Source organism: Nannobrachium achirus (genome assembly GCF_963921795.1).
Source record: "Nannobrachium achirus genome assembly, chromosome: 14".
In the NCBI taxonomy this organism is placed as follows: domain Eukaryota; kingdom Metazoa; phylum Chordata; class Actinopteri; order Myctophiformes; family Myctophidae; genus Nannobrachium; species Nannobrachium achirus.
This window is the reverse complement of record NC_137821.1, coordinates 23915732-23937227: the sequence shown is the minus strand read 5'-3', so window position 1 is coordinate 23937227 and position 21496 is coordinate 23915732. Positions and strand designations below refer to the sequence as shown.

The 21496-nt window shown below is 42.1% G+C and overlaps 1 protein-coding gene across 5 annotated transcripts; it reads right to left on the bottom strand.

Moving 5' to 3' along the window:
- Positions 1-13283: 13283 nt before the first annotated feature.
- On the bottom strand, positions 13284-17586 carry LOC308298404 (uncharacterized protein). Of its 5 annotated transcripts, XR_013962708.1 has the most exons (10): positions 17245-17586; positions 16081-16203; positions 15823-15894; positions 14731-14787; positions 14511-14582; positions 14310-14387; positions 14117-14196; positions 13879-13965; positions 13694-13771; positions 13284-13462 (listed from the first exon to the last, which is right to left on the bottom strand). XR_013962708.1 is itself a non-coding variant. In XM_080741998.1 (9 exons), the coding sequence occupies exons 6-9, from the start codon at positions 14153-14155 to the stop codon at positions 13358-13360; spliced, it is 309 nt and encodes a 102-aa protein (XP_080598124.1). In that variant the 5' UTR covers positions 14156-14196; positions 14310-14387; positions 14511-14582; positions 14731-14787; positions 15823-15894; positions 17245-17586; the 3' UTR covers positions 13284-13357. The 5 variants fall into 4 exon arrangements, 3 of the variants coding, with proteins under 3 accessions (XP_080598124.1, XP_080598123.1, XP_080598125.1); XR_013962709.1 differs by lacking the exon at positions 17245-17586 and having other exon boundaries at positions 14310-14384; positions 16081-16471; XM_080741998.1 differs by lacking the exon at positions 16081-16203.
- Between the last annotated feature and the right edge of the window lie 3910 nt (positions 17587-21496).

The window sequence follows — 21496 nt, the reverse complement described above, 5'->3', positions numbered from 1 at the left end:
TTTTTTTTTTTTTACTTCGACTTTCTCTGGTGGGAGTCGTCTTGTTTTTTGGTTAATGCCCTACTCTGTAGCAAAGCGAACATGTAGTCTTCTGCTCCCTCGATTATTCCCACAATAGCAAGCCTTGCTTCTTGGTTAAGACTTTACGATGACATTGCATACTGTAGGTCCAAAGGAACGAGCTCAAACAAAAATCCAAAACTGTCCAAAACTCAGCCGCCCACCTGCTCACCAGCACCCGCTCCAGCGACCACATATCACACCAGTCCTCCATGCCTGCATGTCAAACAAAGGATTAACTTCAAAATTCTCCTCACCACCTACAAAGCTCAGCACAGCCTGGCTCCCCCTTACCTCTCTGACCTCCTCGAGCCACATGTCCCGTACCATTCCCTCAGGTCCAGTGATGCCGGCCTCCTCAAGGTCCCCAAAAGCTTGTGCCAAACATGGGGCGACAGGGCCTTGTCATGTGGCCGCCCCCTCCCTCTGGAATGCACTTCCAAGAGCATCAGAGACGCCCCCACCCTCCCTACCTTCAAAACCGCCCTGAAAATCCACCTGTTCACAATTGCCTTGGCTTTCCCAGTCGACTTTCTATCAACCTGTTAGTGTTTTATTGTTTTTATCTCTTATCGTACTTTCCTATCTTAGTTCTTATCCTAAATAAAACACAAACACACGCGCGCGCACACACACTTGTAAAGCGACTTTGGGTACTCAGAAAAGCGCTATATACATCTCAGGTATTATTATTAAAATGGGGCCACAGGGGTAAAAGTCACATTGTGGGAGTAATGTCCAAACATCTTGTGGTCTTGTGTTCCCACTAAGGCCTGGGACTGGCTGATGTCAGACACATACCCAGAGAGCCCTGGACTGAAGCACCAGCCGCTGACAGCAAAAGGCAATAGGCTCTATATGCACAGCAGCCATATTGGAAAGAAATTGGGCCTTGTCCTGTCTCTGTTCCATTCAGGTCAAACAGTCACTGACTGTGCTGATATGGTATTGCATGTTGGCTCACTGAAAACACTCTGCTACATCAGTGGGACTCAAATTGTGGTCCAGAACTCCAGATACCCTCATGTTTCCTTGAGGGGGTTCCACAAAATTCCCCCTACAGGTGTGTAGCTCCACACCTGTACAAGTTGTACAAATGGAACAAATTTGGTTACTTTGAGTCCTTGAAATGAAAAAAGTTGAAGAACCACTATGCTACACTAAATAGAACAAAGCCTTAATTAGTATAAGTGGTAACACCTGGCTGTGAAGGAAGTAGGCCTAAGGAAGAGGCCCAATTTATTTCCAATATGGCTGCTGTGCATTAAAGAAAAAGTAGTCCAATGATAGCTGGCAGCCTTTTATACTCAGCTGGAGCTAATGAGCCCGGACTGCACCATTCCAAGGGGTGTATTCTAGATCTATTCTAGAACATACAATACATAGATGCATAACATACCTTGGCTTTAACCCACAAAAATAATATAAGAAATCTCCCACAAACTACACACAGGTAAGTAATGAGTCCTTCCTCACAGTACTGCAACAAATAATATCCTTAGCAATTCCAAAAGCACAACCCACCCTCTGCCAATCTACACTATGGTCAACATTATTGCACATACCAGTAATCTCGATTACACTCATACATATTGCACTTAGATTATTGCACTTAAATGTATAGCACTTGCCCATGATTCACAATCACCAAACATGTTCAGTCAATTTAACCCTTAAGTTCTGTTCGGGTCATTTTGACCCGTTTTACATTTTCATTTGGAAAAAAAGGGTAGAAGTTTCATTTTTTTCCACCTGAAACTCACTGGCCTTAAAGATTCTTCTGAGATGAACATGTAAAAAAAATATTTTTGCACTACACCCATGCTACACCCCCCTCATATTTTTTGGAACCTTAAGTGCTGTTCGGGTCATTTTGACCCGGAAGCACAGATGCACAGAAATACACAGTATTATGCCAAAACACAGACACACAGTCACCCCCACTTCTAACACCCCCCCTTCCGAAGCCCCAAATGCAAACATTTACCATATATATCATATGAATTGTTTGGTATTGAGTCAAAGTCAATGTATCATGATGATTTGTTAAGTTAAAATTTATATTAGTGTTGTTTTTTTTAAACCAAATATCCCCCGGGTCAAAATGACCCGAACAGAACGAAGGTGTAGTGAATCTGAACAGAACTTAAGGGTTAAAATATACCAGTAAGACACCTCAGGGTGACTTGCGACCTCAGGGTGACATGCGACCGGTCGCACCAATTCTTGGCCATCTGGCCAACCACAGCGTTTCTCTGACGATTCTAGTTGTTGTCATTCTGGGGGGAGTTTGTTCATGTTTTTGTGAGGGTAGAACGGGGAGAACATGCAAACTCCACACAGAAAGGCCCTAACGCCAACCCCACCTAGAGTGTGGGCGCTGATGACGCGGAGGGAGGAACACACCGCCCATATATGTCCTTAACTCATCCCGTGCCCGGAATCTCCACTAGAGGGCGCCCAGTGGCCAGAGAATCCACCATAGACATACGCTGTATATGCACAAGCCGTGTGCAGCCATGACGCGCCTGAACACTTTCCTTTGTGTCATGAACAGGAACAGGATGAAGTTAGCTTGAAGTTAGCTATTGGCTACCACTCATTTTAGAAGCCCAATTTTCGGCGATTTAGCCGTGATTAAACCTTGCACCCCTCATAGAAAGGCATAGAACGGAGAAAATGAGCTCTAAAGATCCTGGATTGCATTGGAGTGGACGGCAAATATCGGCGGTGCGACGCTCTCGCTGGCCGATGTAAACAAATCGCGGCCCGCGGCCGGCTCGAAAATTTAGCCCGGTGCTTCGGTAAGGCCTCTGGGTGTTTAAATAATTTTATATAAGAAGCCGAACTAGTTCGGGATCCGCACCCCGGACGATAAAAAGGCCGAAATAAAGCCGAACTAGTACGGGATCGGCGCAAAAAGTTAATATTGTTAACATAATATAGTTAATAATGTCCTTAAAATTGACAATATAGGAATCTCCATATATGGGCATAAAACGTACGTAAGTAATGCCAAGCAGGGCCTTGGTGAGTTAGGGCCTTGGTTTGATGCCTGTGGATCTCCATGTATGGGCATAAGGGGGTACCCTAACATTCTCATTTTCGGCCTGGGATTTATGACATCAGAAAGCTCCATGTATGGGCATAAAAGGTTTTTTTCTTTTTCTGGGAATGACCATATGGACCTTTTATTTAATTTGATCCTTTATTAATAATAATATGTATCCATATACATACAATATATGTTATGCCCATACATGGAGATGGGCATAAAAAAACATACGTTAATTAGTAATGCCAAGCAGGGCCTTGGTGAGTTAGGGCCTTGGTTTGATGCCTGTGGATCTCCATATATGGGCATAAGGGGTACCCTAACATTCTCATTTTCGGCCTCCATTTTCTGTACAATGTCACGTGACATCCCTTTTATGCCATATATGAGACATTCTGTACTACATCACTGTGATCAACTTTCGCTTTGCAATGCAATCAACTTCAGAGCAGTGATGTGGCACAGAGTGAGTCACAGTGATGTGGTACAGAATGACTCATATATGGGCATAAAGTGATGTCACATGACATCACTTCCTGTACTGAAAAACACATGACATCACACTGACATCACTTCCTGTAAAGCCGGACGGACAGAAGGTCAGACAAGCGACAAGGTTTTTCAGGGTATAATGCGACCTTCGGTCGCAATTAAATGAACAATCATGACTGTGCCTTTCTTTACTGTGTGTGCATAATATAACAAATTACTCTGTGCTAATATAACCCTATTAACCGTTAGTAAAAGAAGACTACTTCAATTGTCACTTCGCTCAGCTGACTGTCATCTGGGGACCCCCAAAAAATCCAGGACCAGGTTTCCCAAAATCCTCATATCTTCAGGGAGATTGCCCTTCGCACGAGCGGTATACCGTAGCTGTTTGGTTTCCCTTGACAGGGGTATCAGGGGAACACAGGCATGGCAGTAAGCACAGAGTATTGTCAGAGGCTGAGTAGTGATCCTGTACATAACTATAGATATCATTGTATGTATTATGTGTATAGACATTAGTTTGGGCTCACTGGACAGAAATAGCTGCCATAAAATTGATTGTTCCTCAGCGGACATCTATCTTCCTTACAGTATGTGTGAAAACAGCACTGAATGAATTTTTTGGCCCAGTATCTGTTACAGGAAGATCCATATTGCAGACGAATGGACTGTTATATTACTGTAGCCCACTTCTGTCCCAGTAAACACTGCAAGTGCAAACAGGTTATCACATCAGCGCATGGCTTCAACTTCCTCTTCGACTTAAAATGTAATTGTCACATTAAAGGAGTAGTTCACCCCCAAAATGAAAAAATGTTCTATTGATTACTCTCGCCATAGAGACTTGAGTTCAATAATATTTTTTTTCTATTGTCGCCAAAAATTGATTATAGTAAATTTACCCCCATTGATTCCGGATGGGGACCTGAACGCATTTGGGTTCCCATCCGGAATCAATGTGGGTAAATTCATTGTAATGACATTTTTGTCTTAGGAATGCGACAAAAAACTAAAAATATAATTGAACTCAAATCTACATGGCGTATCTAATCAACAGGAAAAAAAATCATTTTGGGGGTGAAATACTCCTTTAAGATTCAACATTTTTGGCTATCCTTGGCATTGTTTCCCCTTTCTGTTTGATTTATTTTAATCCTTGCTCACCCTGTACCCCTATCCCACCCCACCTCTGCTTTTCTTTTTCTTTTCCTGAAAACAATTACTCCGACGTTGCGTTCGTCCGACTCGCGTAGTAGAGTTCTCAACGGGCCTGAAAATGAAGGCCCGGCCCTAACTCGGCCCGACTAATTAGCATACGTTCTACACCCTACCCGGCCCGAAAACGTTGGGTCGGATGGGAGCATGTCAATATTCATTCTTTCGACACGGGTGATTAACCTGGTGAAATTCTAACCTACTCTGCCCGACTAATTAGCATAGATTTTAGGCCCTACCCTACCCTAATCATACCCGGGTCGGGTTCGGGTATGGTCGGGTTCGGCAGAATTTCAGTCGTGTAGCCAGGTAGTCAGAGTAGACGATGTAGACGATGGACTGATGTGTGCCCCTCCAAAAGAACTACGGAGCTTGCACAAAAACGAATGTCACCCACGTCTTTACACCCGTAAACCTGTGATATATCCGATATATTCTGATTCTACAGTAAATGTTCGTTTACAAGTGTACAGGTGCAAATCAGTGTGTGAAAGTTTTTTTTTCTCACACATTTTTCCATACAAGCTCCCAACACTTTGCAGTTTTAGACGTCATGAGAACAGAGAAGACGGAAAGAAACAAAGGAATCAGAGTCAGACATTACATTAGACATTACAGTCTCTTGTGAGAGCAGATATCAGACATGTAGGTTCATGCCATAGCTGTCTGTGTGTCTCTGTCTGTTTGAATTCTGATGGTCTCTTTTGCTCGGTCTGCTGACCTTTGCTTTCTGTCTGGCTTTCTGTCCTTCTGTCTGCTGCTTCTGTCCTTCCGTCTGCTCTTTCCGTTTCTCTAGGTCGCTTTGTTTCTACACTGTGCACTGTGCAATAGCGCGTGCACATGCGTGCGCACACCCACGCATGCGCACACACGCAGTATGACTATACTTGTGAGGACAAACATTTTTGCACAGCAATTTTATGAAAGCCATTTCAAAAGATAATGTGTGTGTGGCATTTTAAATCCCAATCCTAAAGCCGAAAACAGCCACTCTACAAGCGCTGTGAGCTTGTAGATCTGCTGTTTTCGACGAAATGAAGCATGATTCTCGCAATGTCTAATTTCTCAAACTGTGGGGACCCCCATAAGTATAGTAATTCTAGTACAAAACAGACACACATGAACACCTCAACACTCAAACACACCTTCCTTAACACCCCTCACTGTGTGTGTGTGTGTGTGTGTGTGTGTGTGTGTGTGTGTGTGTGTGTGTGTGTGTGTGTGTGTGTGTGTGTGTGTGTGTGTGTGTGTGTGTGTGTGTGTGTGTGTGTGCGCGCGTGCTAACGCATACATGTGCACGTATAGATGTGTGAATGTCTCCATTATTAATTAACCCTCTTCACCCCACACAATCCCCCATAGGAGCAGCTGTGTGCTGAGCTTGCTCCCCGAGTCCCACCCCCCTAATCCACACCTGTGTTTCTATCTCTCTCTCACCCACACACTTACACACACGTGTGCACAAGAGGTATAGGATGTGATTAGTTGTGTATATTGTGGGTTCAGATATGTGTCACCACACCTGTGTGTGTGCGTGAGTGTGTAAATTGTGTGTCTCAGTGTGCTATCACAGTATCTTTATATAACATTTTGCCTGGGGAGACATTCAGTGTAGCTGCTACTCACACACACACACACACACACACACACACACACACACACACACACACACACACACACACACACACACACACACACACACACACACACACACACACACACACACACACACACATGTCTCTGACAATCATTGTTGTTTTTGACAGCACATTTTGATTTAGTTTTAGTCATAGTCTTTTGAATAAAATGTCATTTAGTTTTAGTCATAATTTAGTCAACTAAAAAGTATTAGTTTTAGTCTAATTTTAGTCGATTAAATATCATAAGATTGTAGCCGACTAAATCTACAGTTGATTTAGTCAACTGAAATGTATTTTGGCAGGCCTTGATGGCATCGTAATGACTGATTTTACACTTGGTTGCGTGCTGAAAATAGCCAATCTACAAGCTCTGCGACGCGTTGTGAGCTTGTAAATCGTCTATTTTCAGCATGCAACACCTGAGAGCAACCAAACATAAAATGACTCTCTTCTCCACTAGTCCCTCCCTAACCTTTTAGTCTAGTTTTTATTTTGTTAACGAAATTGTCAATATATTTAGTCTTAGTTTTAGTCATCACAGCTTAGTTTTTATTTAGTTTTCGTCAGTGAAAAAAACGCAGTCGACGAATATTTTTCGTCATAGTATTAGTCGACGAAATCAACACTGCTGACAATCATATCACGCAAAACCCAGACGATTGTATTATTATACTTGTGAGGACATTGACATTTTAGGACGCACATTTTCGGCATGCCATATTGACACTTTTTTGGACATACTGTCACCAGCACGCAACTAAGTATAAATCAGCCATAACTCCAACGCTAAACCTTAATTCTAACCTCTAAATATCTAACCCAAACCACATTGGTGGAAGTACTGTCATTCTTTACTTACCGTAAGTAAAAGTATCAATACTACAATGCAGAAATATTCTGTTACAAGTATTGAAAATGTACCTGAAAGAGGCCTGGGCCACAGGGTAGTGGTCCAGGCACCTGTAATCGATAGAAAAAACATATTTTTAGGTGTGAACTTTGAGTGCAGTACTTGAGTAGATTTCCACCGCCACCACACCTGAATCTTGTGCTACTCTTTTGAAACATGAACCATGAATTTTTAAAATGATAAATACAAAATGAACGGTATTGGACATACAAGGTTTCCACCCGACAACAACACAATTCTACAATAATTGTGGGGACATTTGGCCCTCACTTGTATAGCAAATTCACACACACACACACACACACACACACACACACACACACACACACACACACACACACACACACACACACACACACACACACACACACACACACACACACACACACACACACACACACACACACACACACACACACACACACACACACAGCAACAGCTCTCTAGGGTCTGGGCGTTAGCTGACTGGCTGTTGCTCTAGCATACTGCAGCCAGAACCAGAGAAGTGAGACTGGAGCGTGTATGGGGTTAAATTAAGGCCAATTCAAATTCGTATTCGTACTTTGCCTTTTTTTTACTCGTAAACATTTTTACCAAAAAAACTATACGTAAACAAATTAATTGGAAAAAAATATCCGTAAAAAAAAAAAAAGTATGAATGTTTTTGGGGAAGCTGCAGTGATTATAATGCCAAAACAAAAAAACAAGACAAAATACGAATATTTTCTTACTGATTTACGAGTTGTTTTGTTGGTTTACTTCATCACGAATGCTTTCATCATCTCACGCACACGAATGAAACGCTCACGCACACGAATGAACCGGCCAATAATCACGTGATCGGCAGAGAGCCAATGGAGGTGCGGCCTTTCCACTAGCCAATCATAATTCTCCATTCTTGGCAGCAGTTGCCATGTCTGGTAAAAGTGAGTAATCTGTTGTTTATGTTCCTCACATAATATACCTATATCCACACGATATTTGTTTTTAAACTATTGACTAAATTGACTAATCAATCATTTTTATACATTAAATAAAATAGAAATGCATATATTATTAATACACACGATAAAAGCACTGATAAAGGTCACTTACAGATGCTGCAAATCAAAACTAGACAATTAACCTTACCTCCGGCCCTGACCTTTTTACTGTAAATACAATATTTATTGTTTCTTATTTTTTTCTTATGATTGATGATACAATGTGCACAATAGCCTAATGTATTTTATTATTCTGTCATTTAATGTACATAGCATCCATGAAATGTGAAATGGATGATTACAAAAACAGACCATTTGGCCAAAACAAACTAGTTACTATGATGAACAGTGTTTCATAACAGATTACAGTACAACTTTGACTGTACAACCTGGATTAATGAACATTTTGCTAATAAAGAATGCAATCAATTCCTAATGTAATTTATTTACTTACCAGCAGACCCTCTGATGTTATAACCAAGCTAAATAAGTGTTCATGTACAATAGGTTATTTCACATTGATGTTAGCAGACAGTGATGACCAAGATCAACTTTAGGCTGGAAGGAAAAAATGCTACAATAGTCAAATACAACTGCACAGAATTATATTTTATTAGACAGTGGCTCCACAGTGTGTGGCAACCAAGTTAATCAAACAGATTTTCCTGCTGAGTCCCCATTTCAATGATGTGTTCAATTGCTGAATCTTATTTGTTAGTTTCTTTCTACATGAAAACTAATTATAATAGAACTTGCAGAATTAATTGTACAAAATTATCGATGTGATTGTTTAGAGATGTAAAGGATGTTTGGAGGAGGGTTTCAGTATTTCTAATGTAGGTGTTGTAACAGTAATACAGTGCCTGGAAAGGGCATTACATAGAACTGAAAATGGAAGGACCATAGGTTAAGTGTCTGTTCAGCTCTACAACGCTCTTCAACCTACTAAGGGAGTGTACGTTATTTACCCACTAGGGGGTGCTGGTTGACAGGTGATATCTTTTTTTTTTTTTTTCATGGTCCCCCCACAACCTTAAAATATTGTTTTGTGGTCCCCCCTGTGTGACTTGAGAAAAATGCATGACCCCCCTTCCCAATAAACATATACATATATATATATATATTAAGCTATCGTGCTAGTATTTTTAATTTATCGGACATCTGATAAAAAATACCGGACATAATAATTTGAATGCATGGATGACAAGCAGGTGCAAAAACGAATGTAAAGGAGTAGTAGGCTGTACAACAAACATACTACAGCTTCATCTTGCATAAGGAAATTAATTATATTGGACTATAATCGCACAGGCTGTGTTTGCACGCATACTGCATGTTTTCACAACAAGGTGTTTCTGCTGCATCATGTTTCAGGCCAACAACACATGTACAGAATAATGAGAAATAGTCTGAAAGTCGGGTCTGCGCAAATGTTTCATAAATTGATAGATTTATTTGGCCAGCAATTAATCAAATATATAGGCTACTCACTGGTATGGTCGAGTGGTCACGATGCTGCATATATCTCTGTTATGCAACTTTGAGAAGGTTGAAAGGGCTTTGGTGGTGATCTTGTACAGTTTCCATAACATCTCCCCATAAAGAACTTCAATCAAGTGTATAATGTTTGTTTTATATGGGTTGTTGTTAGTTGTCCTGCGTGCCTTCCATTGTGAGCTTGTAGATCTGCTATTTTTAAAATATCATTAAAGAACAGGACATTCTGCATAATGAGTACTTTTACTTTTGGGACTTTCATTTGACAATACTTAGGTACTTTTACTCAAGTACATTTTTTATTCTAGACTTGTAGTGGGGTTACAAAAACACTCCAAACTAAGATTGAGTAACTGATCTATTTTCCATGATATTCATCAAGCAACCAAGTCAACAAAGTGTGCATGAGTCTTTTCTCTCTCCTTCTGACTCCAATTCCCACTTCGCAGCAGAGAGAGAGAGAGAGAGAGAGAGAGAGAGAGAGAGAGAGAGAGAGAGAGAGAGAAAGAAAGAGAGAGAGAGAGAGAGAGAGAGAGAGAGAGAGAGAGAGAGAGAGAGAGAGAGAGAGAGAGACTACACCTTTCTTTCTAATGCTATATTCCTCTCTTGGTAACAAATATGGTGGTTGTTAGCCTATCCAGTCCAGCTGCTACGAGAAACTCCTGTGTGTGCACTGCACACTGTGCAGCGAACTTCGACAACACAGAGACGCACTGAGAGCAGCCAGGGGGAGGGGCCGAGGGATGTATTAGAACAACTGGAATGTACCAAGTCCATCAACTATGTAGGGGACAATGTATAGTTGAAACTGGGTATACTAACTTGATGATGTTATTTAGATAAAGAACAAACTAAGCATTTTTAATTACAAAATTCGACAAATTAAAGTTGCATGGCCCCCCTAAAGCCAAAATGAAAAAAATCATGATCCCCCCAAGATCTAAAAAAAATATTTGATGATCCCCCCCCGTTATGGACCATACCAACCGCGCGTTAAAATCGCACACTCCCTAAGGCTAGACTCATTGGCTAAGTTGACCTCAACAATGAAGATAGATGTCCCTACTGTGGTGTCAAATTTCAACATCTCAAAAGTGCATTCTGCTGTAATTATATTAGAAATGGGCAAATAAATAAGAATACAAATAAGCACCTAAACTATTTTCAAACAGTAACAGAGCACACATGAAACACATTAACCACTGTGTGCTGGATTCCAGGTAGTGAAGACTGTACGAGGGAGAAGGACACTTTGAGCAGAACACTTGTCGACATAACACCTGTCCAGGCAGGGAGGAACATGAACCCAGTGGGAATTAGGAACTTTGGTAACGATGCCACCCCAGAGCAAGAATATCATACAAGGTTTCATAATTTTAGATTGTAATTAGGGAAAAGCAAAGATGGGAGAGTTAAATGTTTTCATTTAGTTCTATTGTTTTAGCGATTTTAAATACTTTATTTCAGTGCATGTGTGCAAGTGCCTAAATGTGTCCTTTTAGACACAATAAGCTGGCAATTTATTTTATTACAATTTACAGTGACACTACTAGCCCCCATAAGTAACATCTGCCCATGAAAGATTGTGGTGCCTCTTTTTGAATGGACTTTTATTGTATCTAAAAATACATATTTAGCCATTGTACACATGTCCCCAAGCACTGAAAGCAATGTAATCAAAATCGCTAAAATTATAGGAGAAAATTAACACATTTTAACACTCATCTTGTCTTTTCTCTAATTACAATCTAAATATGAAATCTTGTAAAGGTGTCCATTCAGTCAAGTTTGCGATTCTATGTGGTGATGTCAGACGGAGAGAGAGAAAAACAGAGAAACCATCACTCCTCGTGCTCATGGCGGAGGGCGTTGTAGAAGCCATGGAAATCACAGGGCAACACCTGCTTCATTTCTTGCAGATGTTTGAAGTTCATCGCTTTAATGGTGCGGCGGCAAGTGTAGAGTGGGGACACTGTGGTGATGTTGCTCTTCTTCCTCAGTGATGGGGACTCGTAGGGCTTCCAGGCGTCTGAGTGGTCGATCTTGTACTCCATACTGCCATCAACGTTGTACCTAGGATGAATACAAGGACAGTGACAGGGGAGAAAAGTCAGGTTTTAATACTCATTAAATAATGTTTGTTTTGGTTTCCGCAGCTATGTCATTATTATGTATTCAAATACCTGATTGCTCGGAGGTCATGCACGGTGGGATCCCCAGTGACCTTTCCCGGGCAGATGGCTTTGCAGAGGTTCACCTGGCTGAAGTTTTTGAAGAAAGTGTGGTCTACATACTTCACTTGGTATGGCCTGGGATTGGTACGGGCTTCCCGGATGGCAACGACATACTCAGCTGGAACGCAGATGTCTCTGTTCCTCAGTCTTCTCTCAATCACACTGTGCACAGGATGTACTCATCATAAGAGGGATGTTCTTCGAGGAAGTGCACGATGCACGAAGCAAACTCGTTGGCAGAGAGACCAGCTTCACCCTCGTGCCATAAGTAATTTGATGCATCATGTGAAGTCATGTCATACATGGTAAAGTTATGGACACAGAGCTTGGTCTTGAAATAGAGGGATGAGGCCTGTAGCTTGGAGCAGAGCAGGAGCCCCTGAAGATCCATGCATGTCACCAAGGTCTTCTCACCTGCCTCGTCTTTGTCCTTCTGCTTCATGGCTTGTGCAGTGTCCTTTTTGTTGCAGTGCTCCTTCCATGTGGCAGCCTCAATGTTCCCAGCCTTGAACGCACAGCAGGTATCACACTGGTCTTTCTTCGGGTGAAAAAGAGAGTAATTCAAACATTAAACATTCTGGTGAACACTTGCCTTGACAGCGCCTGGATGCCATGGTCTGCACTGGAACGGATATACTCTGCATGGAGGTGATTGATGGACTTGAACACAGGCTCCAGGTACATCTTAGTAGCCTGATCTCAGACTCAGCTCACTCTGAGAGTGGGCGGGGTCTCTGGTCTGGAAGCAGGCTAACATCTTAGAGGACGAGGACCGGCAGTAGTGCGAGGGAACTTTTGGAAGGTCCAGAAGGAAGGTCTTCAAGAAGTCAGACTCCTCTTTCCTTACCCTCACCCGCTTCTGCTTATCTTCCTCAGTAGGGCTTTTCCCTCTTCTTCCTACCCACTTCAAAAAAGACCACTGCTTCAAGCCTAGGGTTGACAGGAACATGCGTTGGCACACTCCGAGTCTCCTGCCATCTACGACAAGGTGACAGAAAATGGATGCCGACCTCCTGGATTTCTCTGCTCCTGTCCTCCGTCGCTTTACACTGCTCACCTCTACCAATGATGCAACATAAATCTTCCTCTCACGCCAGTCTAATTTCTCCCAGAAGTACTTGAAGATCTCTTCTCGCTTCGACTCTTCCACTTCTCTGCAGTGCAGTTTACTGGTTCCTGTGGCCGGATGCAGACTGACATGACACACCCATTTTTCTTCCCTCCTTTAACACTGACTCTCTATTCTTCCTAGGCCAGATATGACTGGCCTATCATTCTACGCCTCTTCTGGATGTTGTTCTTCCAGCCCTCTGGATTTCTCCTCTTCCTACAGAGACCAGCATCAACACCTGAGGAGTCTTCTTCCACCTCAAGTCCTATATTGTGTCACAAAAAGAGAGAAAATTTGTCATTCAGACCATTAGTGTGCGAGTCTCTCTGTGTGTATCTGTGCAGCCCCTTGCGTGCACATCTGTGTGGGTATGTACATGTGTACTGTATGGATGTGTAGTTGAAAGAAAAGAGTTAAATAGCAAACATGCACCATGCAAGATACTACATTACACACATGTGCATCAATGTGTCCATATTAATAATGACAACAACACCTTCATTTCCAGATTCCGATTCACCAGGAGAATCACCATGTTGGTCACGTTCAGGTGTCCAGTTTCGATCAAGCGGATCTGGGAAAGAAAGAGGAACAAACAGAATGCACACGTTGACATAATTCAGTGTTGCTAGGACTTTGCATTCTTTGCTCTGGCTGACTTAAGCCTGGTTGTACACAAACCTTCTTCGTCCCCACTTGTGTCGTCATCCTCAACTCCTTCAGAATCTTCATCCTCCACATTTGAGTCCGGCTCAACTCTGTCTGCACCTAAAGAACAGAAAAGAAATATGAGATGTTCTCACATTAAGTGTGAGGCGCTTTCTGGTCATGTACAGTATGATTCTGAAGGAAAAAAATGAAAATGCAACATTCAGCAGTCACTATTTGTGTTTATTACAGTGATTATTAATAATAATACCTTCATATCCAGATTCAGCAGCACCAGAAGAATCACCATGTTGGTCACGTTTAGATGTTAGGGTTAGTGGTCGAGTGGATCTGGGAAAGAAAGAAACAAAACGAATGCAATGTTAACACACCTGCAATTCAGTGTCAGGCTTTGCTCTGGCCAATAGCCTCGGTTCCCTGGCACTTGTTAGTTTTACACCAACCTTCTTCTTCCCCACTTAAGTAGTCATCCTCAATTCCTTCTTCGCCTCCCTCATTTGAGTGAGGCGCAACAACTTCTGCTGCAGAAAAAGAGAAGAGACTGAATGTCAAATAGAAAACATGCAGCATTGACAATAATGCAAAGTGTCACATGTGTGCGTCATGTTTTTGTATGAAAGACTCTATACAGCTATTAATATTACCTTCATATCCAGATTCAGCAGCACCAGGATTATCCAACTCTAATTTAAGGTTCCATGATGAATCAAGCTCATCTGGTAAAAACATAAGAGGAACACAATGTACAGTGAATGCAAAGTAGAAATTACATTGCCAAGATGTTGCATCCTTTGCCCTTAATCTGTTTTACCACAAACCTTACTTCTCTCTCAGTGGGTGTGTGTGCGTGCGACAAAGACAAACCTTCAATCTCCTCAATTGATGAGTCCTCCACAACTGCTTCTCCTGCTGCTTCTCCTGCTGAAAGGGGAAAAAGGTCACACGAATTAATGAAATGGCTACTTTTTAAGATTGTGATACTACAGCAGATACTGATTAACAATTTGTGTTAAGGTAATAATACTATGTTTGAAACTAGTACAGCAACAATTCAAAATGGGTACTTAGTGCTAGAGCTTAGAAATTCAGCCCGAGGCCGACGGGACCCGACGGGTCGGCGCGGCGCGGGCTGGGCCGGGCTCAAATTTCCATGTATATGACGGGCTATGGGTCGGGTCGGGCTTTTATAATCCGGTAGGCAAGCGCAGCGCAGTATCATGATGTCTCTGTGACTGTGTAAACTGCGCGCTCATGACTCTATGGCTGCACCGCTGCGCTGTTTCGCAATTTGACAGTCGAGCGTGAGTGTGTGTGTGCGTGCGCTGTGTGTGTGCGTGTGGCTGGCTGCTCGCTGCTGTGGCGTGTGCAGTGCATGCATGCGCTGCCAGCGCTGGTCGAGCAGAGCAGAGCGGAGGACATCGTTGAAACAGTCCACAGACACTTTTTGTATCCTAATAATCATAATAGACGTTGTGTGAACGTTGTAGCTATAATAGCCTGTACGCCTGCTGTCTGATTTAGCGGCGGCCGTCAGCTGTGTTTTCCAGCAAGGCTTTTTGATTGATTGAAGAATTAGGCTCCGATGTTTATTTGTTCCATAATTAGCACGGTACTTGCTACAATGTCTTATATAGGTCTATATAAAGACAGTTGGAAAAGGACTCTGTTCTTAACAAATCACCATATGAGAAAAAAGGCTGCTGCAGCAATTAAGCTTGTTTATAATGTCGGGCTGCGGGCTGTGTCAGTCTCCAATTGTCAATTATGTATCGGGCTTTGGGCCGGGCTCGGGCTGCCGTTCTGTGGGGTGGGTTGGGCCGGGCTCATTTTTTTAGGCCCGATCTAAGCTCTACTTAGTGCATGTTTAGGGATTTGTAACTAGGACAGCAGGTACAATACAAAACCACACATATGTGTTTCTATGCACTATAATTCATAACACACCACACCACATACCTTCACTCCCAGATTGAATCAAAACAGCTGACCCAGCACTGGCAGCATCAACTTGGTCACAATCAAGTGCATCTTGGAAAGATACAGATTATCATTAGAACACTGAATACAGCAGCTAATTATTGTAATTCATGATTAAAACACTTTGATTTCCAAATTAATCACACAAGTTGCACCACAGCCAGAATCACTACACACATCATTAAACTGAGCTGACTTATTCCTATTTTTCTTTCTATTTTTTTTTATCGCACAAACCTTCTTCGCTGCTTTCACTGCTCTCTAGTACAGTCTCTGCCTCGTCATGTCTGCCCCTGACATACTTGACGCTAACCAAAGCACACAGCTCCTCCATAGAATACATCATCCTGAGATGTTATACTGAAAATAAAAGGAGAATACAGGGTTAAAATCAAGGGTAACACAATGGTGTAAAGTAATTAAGTACATTTTCTTAAGTACTGTACTTGAGTACAATATTGAGGTATTTGTACTTGACTAGAGTATTATCAATTTCCAATACTTTTAATCCACTATATCTCAGATCCAAATATTTTACTTTTACTCCACTACAAGCTGAATTATTTCCAATTTCCAATACTTGTACTCCTCTATATCACAGATCAAAATTATTGTACTTTAATACACAACAAGCTGAGTGCCTTTGGAGTACTTTTACTCCAATGCAAGCTCACAGTGTGACACATTGTGAGCATGTAGATCTGCCATTTTCAAAATATTTGAAATGGGACATTCTGCATAGAGTACTTTTACTTTTGGCACTTTAAGTACATTTTGATGCCAACACTTTAGCCATTTTATCAAGTACATTTTGAATTCCAGACTTTTACTTGTAACAGAGTATTTCTACATTACATTATTGATATTTGTACTTAAAGTAAAAACATTTGAGTACTTTTACCACACGTAATGGTACGTTTTTGTCCAGATGGAACCAAATGGACCCTTTATGGACCCGTTAAGGGTCCATTTGGTTCCATTGACACTCCATAGAAGTTGTTGTGCTGGCAGCTTAATGTAATGGTACGTTTGTGTCCAGATGGAACCAAATGGACCCTTTATGGACCCGTAAAGGGTCCATTTGGTTCCATGGACACTCCATAGAAGTTGTTGTGCTGGCAGCTTAATGTAAGGTATAAGGTAAAGGTAAATGGAAAACCACATGGCAAATTATTTGATCGATAACGCCAGTTGCGGTGGGTTGACGGAGGCGAACCATGTTTGAAGCAAAATCAGTGTACGACGCTGCTTGTTCAGAGAACAAACAGACAACACAAACATCAGAGAACAATACTTTCCTTGAATAATAACAATTCACACGACGCCAAGCACAATCGTGAACATGATCGTTGGTATAACCTAAGCATACAGTTCTCAACAAGACATTTGGTGATACTTTACCTTGTAATAATGTCGAATTCCGTGTCGTTTAGTGAAGAAAAAGTTTGTTGCTCTGAATCATTCCCCTCCTCCAGTCCTTCTTCTCCCGCGGTTAGATACGCGTAGTGTGATGGACAGGTTGAACATCCAATGGTGATGTCGTTTCGGAGCGTATCTCCGTTGGCTGTTGGATACGCGGTGTGATGGACAGGTCCCACATCCAATGGTGATTACTGTTTCAGCGTATCTCCCCGCCCATTACATACGCGGTTTGAGGGACATGTCAAACATCCAATGGTGATGCGTGTTAAATAGCTTGGTCAATAAAACAACTTTCCATTGGCCATTTACACACCAGCTGATACTAGCAGAGAGAGGAGAGTGAATGTAATCTAACTATGATGAAAAGTAAAAATCCATAATAATGGATTTACGTGGTTTTCATTGGACAGCGACGATATTCTGTACTACTAACCATGTTCATCTTTTTCGATTAAAACACATGAATCATGACATGTTTACGTCTTGTGAATTATATCAGCTTTATTCAAATGCATTCAGACAATACAGGCAATATCATTTCACAGGCAATTAGCCTTTTATTTAGGAAAACAATAGAATGTAGTCTTGTATCAGCTTTATTCAAATGTATTCAGACAATACAAGCAATATCATTTCACATGCAATTGGCCTTTTATTTAGGAAAACAATAGAATGTAGAGTATTGTATTTTGGGCGGATTTTGTTTGCATATTGTAAATTAAATTGAATAAGGTTCTGAATAATGTAGGTGTAGCTATAGAATAGGCAAAGACAAATGTGTGTTGTGAATAGAATCAATAGTTTCCTTCCCAATAAAGTACAGGGGTGTGAGTTTTCCTGAACCAAACAGTCGTCAACCTCCCTCACCACGAAGGACCACAGAAAGTTTGTTGTTCCTTCTTGGAGCTCTTTCAAGAGGTTGAATTCTCAAATCTGATTGCTGCTACATCCTGCCATCGGAACCCTGATCGGCTGATGTGGTCCATGTCATCACAGTTCCTGAAAGAAAAATAAATGTACCCAAGACAAGACTATGTATATTATTAAATGTATTTTTATGTATGGTAAGAACAGATATTTACTGTTACTATAGCTATCATTTTACAATGTTAATGAAACTGGACTTAGTCAAAAGTAAAGTTGTTTATAACATGTACTGTGTAGACTATTTTTTACTTTAATTAAAGAATACATTTAACCAAATGAACCTGTAAAGGTCTACACTCAGATTGAAATTAACATTGAGGATTTTTACTCTATTTGTACAGATTGTTTGGTCCCCATATACTCGTTTGATAATCACCAAATTAATAAGAGGTAATAAGAATTGACTTGTATTATCCCACATTCCCACTGACCCCCATTTAGGCCAGTGACCCCATAAGAGAACATTTTTACGGCTCTAGCAGTGATTCCCAACCATTTTAATTTCAAGGACCCCCAGTTTGACATCCATTAGGCTACTGACCCCCCATTTAATAGCATTTGTATCTCTGAGACCCCAACTTATATTGTAAAATCATACGTTAGCATAACTCAGAGTGTACACATGGAACCAAATGATTTGTACAGTTACATACCCCTAAGGGTCCATTTGGTTCCTAACTATAATTTAGCTGGGGACCCCCTGGAACTCCCTGGGGGTCCCCGGACCCCACTTAGAGAACAACAGTCTGATGATGTAGTAGCCTATTATAGACGGAGCTAAGATGCTAATGAGGCTAGCGTTAATATTAAACTTTCTTTACATCAAATAAAGACCCCGGACTAAACCCTAAAAGACACTACTGCTAAGCACATTTAACACACGTTTTATTAGATAGATTGCTGTATTTTATGATAATAATAGCGACGTTATCTTACCTTTCTCTGTCGGCTCTGCTGTGAAGACTGTAGCATAGTTACATACGTTTCCCATAAACAACAGAAAGCAGAGATTACTCACTTTTACCAGACATGGCAACCGCTGCCAACAATGGAGAATTATGATTGGCTAGTGGAAAGGCCGCACCCCCATTGGCTCTCTGCCGATCACATGATTATTGGCCGTATTCATTCCATGCATGCATTCGTGTGCGTCATACAGATTCGTGTGCGTGAGATGATGAAAGCATTCGTGATGAAGTAACCAACAAAACAACTCGTAAATCAGTAAGAAAATATTCGTATTTTGTCTTGTTTTTTTGTTTTGGCATTATAATCACTGCAGCTTCCCCAAAAACATTCATACTTTTTTTTTTTTTACGGATATTTTTTTCCAATTAATTTGTTTACGTATAGTTTTTTTGGTAAAAATGTTTACGAGTAAAAAAAAGGCAAAGTACGAATACGAATTTGAATTGTCCTAAATATAACCCCATAAGCGTGCTGTCACACACACACACACACGCACACGTGCACACACACACACACACACGCACACGTGCACACACACACACACACACACACACACACACACACACACACACACACACACACACACACACACACACACACACACACACACACACACACACACACACACACACACACACACACACACACACACACTCCAAGGGCTGGGTCTGGATTACAGCTCTCTGCCTCTTTGTGTGGCCACCAGACACATGGTGCCATGCTGCCAACGCAAATGCCAACCCAGATGCCAAGCAGTCAGTGTGTGTGTGTGTGTGTGTGTGTGTGTGTGTGTGTGTGTGTGTGTGTGTGTGTACTGGGCTAGAGTGATGACTAACATGCACACCCAAATGGTGTGTGTTTGATTTGGGGAATAAACAGCCAGATTGGGGGGCATACTATATAAGCTACCACACAACTACAGCGTGTGTGTGCGCGCACACACACACACACACACACACACACACACACACACACACACACACACACACACACACACACACACACACACACACACACACACACACACACACACACACACACACACACACACACACACAGGTATACTTTGTGGACTTCGTGTGTTCACGGACAATAATTAATTGTCTATCCTTTGCATTTTGTTTTGCCATTACATGATGCCTCTCTTTCCTTCCCTGTTTAAATGGAGACACAGTCCAATACGTTTGTGGGTGCGTGGACGCGCGTGTGCGTACTGCATGTGCGTACGTACATGTGCCTGTCTATGTGTGTGTGTCCCTGCGTGCGTGCGTGCGTGCCTGTGTGTACGTGTGCCTGCTTGTGTGTGTGCGTGCGCCAGGGGTGTCGCAGCAAATTCTGGGCCCTGGGTACAAGGATTCACTGCGGGCCCCCAATGTGCTTTAACGATTGAAAAATAGCAGATATACAAGCTCGCAGCGCGGCACCAAGAGTGCCGCGCTGCGAGCTTGTAGATCTGCTATTTTTGAAAAGTCGTGAATTGTCTTTGAATATTTCAAAACCTTTTTGGTTTTGTGAAAAATATGTTTCTATGTCAGTGGTGCTCAATCTTTTTCATGTCAAGGACCCCAAAATGATATGTATTTGGCAACGGACCCCCATCTCAAAATATTTAATTCTAGGGACCCCCCAGAAGCAAAATTTGAGTTGCACACATTTTCACAACTTTTGAAAAATAGCAGATCTACAAGCTCACAGCGCGGCACGTATATCTGCTATTTTTCAATAGCTTAAGTATAAAATAATTAAGACCCCTCCACCTTGGGCCCTAGTAACTCAGTCCCACTTTTCCCTTTCCTTGTGACGCCCCTGTCGTGCGCGTGTGTTCGCATTGCCGCGTCACCGCTCTTGCCATTTCAATCCCCTCTCTCTCTCTCTCTCTCTTGGACGGCCACAAAAGCGCTTGTCCCTGACAGATCCCTGCTGCGGGCGTGATTGTTTTCTCGGCCTGCACCACAAAGACCCATATTTGGACCGACTCGATATATCCAGCATTCTGCTGTTCCACCGTCTGGGTTCCTCCTGCCAGCAGCAAGCACGCAAAGTGTTGACCCAACCGGGGATTATTTGCCTTCCACTCCTCCCCTCTCCCCCCCGTCACTTAGGAATGCGGCGGGCCCGTACCGAACCTAAACACGGTTCTGTTTATACCACCGCCGCACAGCTCCTCGTGAAACGCTTCGTTAATACACTGGTGAATTATTCCAAAACAAATAACTCTCCATCGCCAAGGTCAGGGGGACTATGAAAATATCTGTCTCTCTCCCCCCTCCCCCCGCCACCTCCTCCCCCGCATGCCAAGGCTCTGTGCGTGCGGCGGGGCCGAGCCAAGGAGCCT